This window comes from Sycon ciliatum, chromosome 4 (genome assembly GCF_964019385.1).
Source record: "Sycon ciliatum chromosome 4, ocSycCili1.1, whole genome shotgun sequence".
NCBI lineage: Eukaryota > Metazoa > Porifera > Calcarea > Leucosolenida > Sycettidae > Sycon > Sycon ciliatum.
The window spans coordinates 19528407-19533406 of record NC_088646.1 but is presented as its reverse complement, the minus strand read 5'-3'; the positions used below and the strand labels follow the sequence as shown (position 1 = coordinate 19533406).

Here is a 5000-nt window from a genome sequence, read left to right as displayed (position 1 = left end):
CGGGTATCGGTTCCATGCGCTCTTTTCTCCAGACAGACAAAATGCGTTCGTGACATTTATTTTTTAGAAAAACATTTTTATGAGCAAGAACGAGACATCGGAGAGTCCATGTGCGAAGAAGATAATGACCTAGAGAACTCTTTGGAAGAGCAGTTCGTTTCGAAATTTGACAGAACGGGTATCCGATTCTTTTCACCTGGCGGTTCCAAAACCGGTTCCTTACCCGAACCGTTTCACCCCCAGTCTTAACCACATGACAACGGCTTTCTCTTTCTATCCATCCATCTGCACATGAGAAAGAAGAGATCCAAGTGGATTTTGGCTGTAGCTCAGGGCGTCATGCTGACGCAATCAGCGGGGAAGCTCCGCACTCTGCATATTGGGCTTTTTTCCCTGCAGGTACCACAGCGTTTTGGGCATCCACCTACTGTATGACTACTATCTGTCCATACGTATCTCTCTCTCCACCCATCTCTCTATCTATCTAAGTACTGTATCGATCCATCTATCTGTGTGTGTGTGTGTGTGTGTGTGTGTGTGTGTGTGTGTGTGTGTGTGTGTGTGTGTGTGTGTGTGTGTGTGTGCATTTGTGTGTGTGCATTTGTGTGTGTGCATTTGTGTGTGTGCATTTGTGTGTGTGCATTTGTGTGTGTGCATTTGTGTGTGTGTGTGTGTGTGTGTGTTTATCTGTTAAGGTGAAATGGACCTCGTCAAAGTGGATGCGACGGGAAGGTATGTCCACATGTGGACCAGTATGTAATCTTCCGGCAACACTCTGTTAGACCTGTGCACTTGAAGGCATGCATGGCAAATTAGGGAGCTTTAGTCCCACGTAACGGATACGGGAACGTGGGTGATACACGTAAAGTACACACAGATTACGTGGACTAAACCTCCCTACTCTGTTAGACCTGTGCACTTGAAGGCATGCATGCCAAATTAGCCAGTGCAAGTAACATCTGCGCCTTGATCCTTGAAGGCTGGTGATGTTCCTACGGATGTGCAAAACTCGGCCTCTAACCGAGTCCCAAGCGAACCATTAAAAAACAATATTAGACTGATTCTGATTTTCAGTTTGTGGCGCTAAAGTCCTGTTGCTGTTGTTGTTGCAGGCGTGGTTTTGTTACTTTCCAAAATACTGAGAACGCTGCGAAGGCCGTTAGCACAGTAAGTGATTTATCAAAGCACACGCACACACACACACACACACACACACACACACACACACACACACACACACACACACACACACACACACATGTGCGCGCGCACGCACACACACACACACACACACTTGTACTTGTACTTGTTGCTCACTGCCAAAACTGGTCACGTGGGTCTCCCCGGGAGAGGGGAGAGAGACTCAAAAGGAATCTTGGAAAGATGACTCAACTGGCTATTGAACCGCCCAACGGCCGACACCCCCTGAAATCCCCAAAACTCTGGGTGGACTTGAAAATGATCCCACTTATGGGCTCACCACACCTCAGTAAGTGGGTGAGGACAAGGTGCAGAAAAAGGATTGACGGCATCAGGGTATCCGTCCTGGGATCCAACTGCAGAACCCCTGCCCCCAGTGAAGGTAATACTTGCTACTAGTGAGGGTGGCTAAATCAGAGTGGATCTGATATAAGCTTCACTAGCACCATTGACACACACACACACACACACACACACACACACACACACACACACACACGCACACACACACACACACACACACACACACACACACACATGTGCACGCGCACACACACACGCACACACAGACACAGACACAGACACACACACACACACACACACACACACACACACACACACACACACATATTTATGTGCATGGAATGCACTCTTTCGTGACACAGCAGGTATTATTTCCTTGCCTTGACCACCAGTGTAGTTACTGAGTTGGATGTGTTTGCTTGAGGTGACCTAAATTCATCTTGCCCTACTACGCATAGTTTTTCTGTGCATCCTGTCCTAGCAAAGAGCTCTCAGCCTTCTTTATGTGGTCTTTGCGTGCCAAACCTGTTCCTTACTGTACAGCTGCACAACAGCAAAATCGAGAGCAAGACCATTCACGTCGTTCAAATAGATCCGGAGGCTATCCAGGCCGCTGACTTCTCGCGCGAGGCTCTCAGTTCTCCGTGGGCAAGTTTAGGTGAGAACACATTAGGAGTAATAATGTGCTTGTACAGATAAGAGTCGGCATGCAGTTGTGTCCGAGTGCGATGGTGGTGATTATTTGAATGGAGCCTGGATTATAATATAATCAAGATTATGAATTGTGATTTTGAATGAGATACGTGCAGCCTGAAAGTAGTAATCAGTGATCATATGTGTTCATTTGTGCAGGCGCCAGAGTGCTTGTACTGTGTGTGGCACACTGCGCTGAATGGAATCCAGCCTCGTTAATTAATATCCCCATGCACAAGCTCCGACCTTGCTCCTGTGCACAGCCCAGTGTTTGCAGTGCAGGGCCTATACAGCCTGTGTACTCAGCGTAGTACTGTACCCGGTGCCAGCTGATATGACTCTTGGGGCTGGATTTTGTTTTGCAGGCCTCCGGTAGTCCTCCAGTTATTGACCGTATCTACTTGGGGGTGTATTTGCAATCATGTAATGTTCTATTTCCGCTGTCTATTTCGAAATATGTGCAAACGATGTTCCTAACTGTGTGTGCGCGCGTGCGTGTGTGTGCATGTGTGTGTGCGTGTGTGTGTGTGTGTGTCATGTGTGTGTGCATGTCTGCGTGTGTGTGCATGTTTGTGATTGTTTTCCTCGTTCAGCTGCGGGCGTGGCCGTTCAAAGTGAGTACAAGCCATGGGTAGTAGCGTCTATCTGCTTTGCGCAAACTAGCCAGGCCGCTGCTGTGTCCGTATTACAGTACAGTTGCACTACCCAATCCCAAACACGACTGCAGTTTGTCCTAGCTTCACCTGTACAGGTAGCTCGTATGTTGTGCACTGCTGTATCCCTGACTACGTTTTCTCCTGTCATACTTCTACTTTGAGAGCATAGTAGATTGGCTAACCTTGCCCACATCATGTAAACCGGTCTCAGAGTACAATGCACTCACAGCATGGGTATCGATATTTATGGCTAGCCCATACATTGTGATGCTTGCTTTTCTCTGAATGCTGACTATGACCGAGCACGTTGGAAGCAACGCTTGTTTTCTGCACTTTTTTTCCGGATGCAGAAAAAGAAGAGCGGCGTGCAAAACGAGAGTACGATGACTCATTCTCGTATGGTGAAACTGGAGATCTTTAGCAAGTTGGGTGTTCTGTCACAGTGCTGCCTCTGAAAACCCAATTCTAGTTTTATTGTTTTATTTCAAAGTAGTTGACGTGACGTCCATTCTCTGATCAATTATACTCATGAAGCACCTCCTACTTTTTAATACTTTTTCATGATCTTTCCGGGACCTTTTGAAATAGACTGCTACTATTTGAAATAGGTTCCGGAAAGATTGTTTTTGACGAATGCATCGATGTATTCGTCCGCTCCACTGATGAAACAAAGCCACCCATTTGACTTCATCCGTTCCTCTTTTTGTGTTATTGTTCAACATTTTTTTCAGTCCTGGCAGCTTGCCGGTGCACAATAGCTGCTGGCAATACCTCCCAGAGTCGACTTTGCGAGTGAGACCAGCTTGACTCCATGCTCTTTATATGACTTCAGTCGGCATGATCTCTTTATAACTTTAGTAGCAAAATAAAGAAAGGATTAATGCTGATTTTTATGATGCTATTGCTAGTACAAGTATTATTTTCTTACTTCATGGAATATTAAACTGGCATATTTGTTTGGTACGTGTACCCCGCTGAACTGGCAGTGAGGTGTTCGCTCGCTGTATCGCTACACGCATGCCTGCATTATTTGGTATTTGTTCTGGTTTGATCAAGTTCCATTTTTGTAATGTTCTTTGCTGGCTTCTGTTACTTGACAAGCTGCCGAGCCAGAAGCAAATTTTCATAAGACGGATGTGTAACCGTACTGCGAGTCGGTGTGGACAAACACGACACACAGTAATGTATACAAATGGTAGTGTTCGCGGGGAATATTCCAAGTTCTTCTGAACTGATCCACCCATACCCTTGGAAGAGGCAGTGGAGTTTCGTGACATGGGTGAACTGCAGTCTTGATTGAGTAAAGAAGTACAATTAAATCCTCAGTCATGTTATGTGAGTCCAAATCCAGTTCTTTGCCCCATGCATGCATACTCCGTATGCCCAGCTACATAGGACAGGTGCCACATTTACAGCTGATTTGACACAAAACTGTCAAACTCAAAGTTTTCAAGCTTCCAAAAATCAGCTTATCAGTTATCTCATGCATACAATGTGTACAATCGTGCAGATTTGAAAAGCGCGGGATTCCTGGAGTATGAAGCAACATGACGTCACATCATTCAAGGTAACAACATGGCGTCGATGGAAACGCTGTGTTTCGTCGCGTTTCGGTACAATCGGTTGCTGTGAGTGACACAACGACGTACACCACTCTCGCTAGGTCAAGGCTTTTGTACTGTACTTGCCTTTAGATTTTTTTGATTATCCTTTTTGCTGTTGGTGGGGTGATTGAGTGAGTTTAGTTGTTCACAATCCAGAGAAATGTCAAGTTTCCTATCCACTACCCGCTGAGCTGTTCTCGAACAGCTACTGATGTTCGTGGCAATTTGCTGGCGCCATTTGGAAACTGAATACTGATGGATCATCGAGGCTCTAGTTTTTGTGAAAGACAGTGTCTGACATGGATGACTCTCGTCGGCGAGCTAAGTTATACGTCCAAAATGACGCTGCTTGGGATGACCATGGCACTGGCATTGTGACTGCCTCGTACGCGGAAACCAACCGCGGGAAGGAGATGGTCCTTGTTCTCCATTCTGAGGAGGATGGTGAGATTCGCTTTTGACTAAATGCGAATACGTTGCGAGAACGCAATTGAGAATTTCTATTCAAATGCAATTTTTTTCCTTGAATAGGGTCAGTGATTCT

The 5000-nt window shown here is 46.0% G+C and overlaps 2 protein-coding genes across 2 annotated transcripts in view; both read left to right on the top strand.

Moving 5' to 3' along the window:
- Positions 1-3987, top strand: part of LOC135814875 (negative elongation factor E-like) — a 10707-nt gene extending 6720 nt beyond the window's left edge. The window contains exons 9-13 of the mRNA XM_065328069.1: positions 696-732; positions 1113-1167; positions 2047-2161; positions 2790-2810; positions 3203-3987. Coding sequence (XP_065184141.1) covers positions 696-732; positions 1113-1167; positions 2047-2161; positions 2790-2810; positions 3203-3273 — 299 coding nt within the window. The 3' untranslated portion in view covers positions 3274-3987. The remainder of the gene's footprint in view (positions 1-695; positions 733-1112; positions 1168-2046; positions 2162-2789; positions 2811-3202) is intronic.
- A 550-nt stretch (positions 3988-4537) lies between these two features.
- LOC135814874 (serine/threonine-protein phosphatase 4 regulatory subunit 3-like) overlaps positions 4538-5000 on the top strand; it is a 13378-nt gene continuing 12915 nt past the window's right edge. Inside the window, exons 1-2 of the mRNA XM_065328068.1 lie at positions 4538-4900; positions 4988-5000. The exon at positions 4988-5000 is cut by the window's right edge and continues 43 nt beyond it. Coding sequence (XP_065184140.1) covers positions 4756-4900; positions 4988-5000 — 158 coding nt within the window. The 5' untranslated portion in view covers positions 4538-4755. The remainder of the gene's footprint in view (positions 4901-4987) is intronic.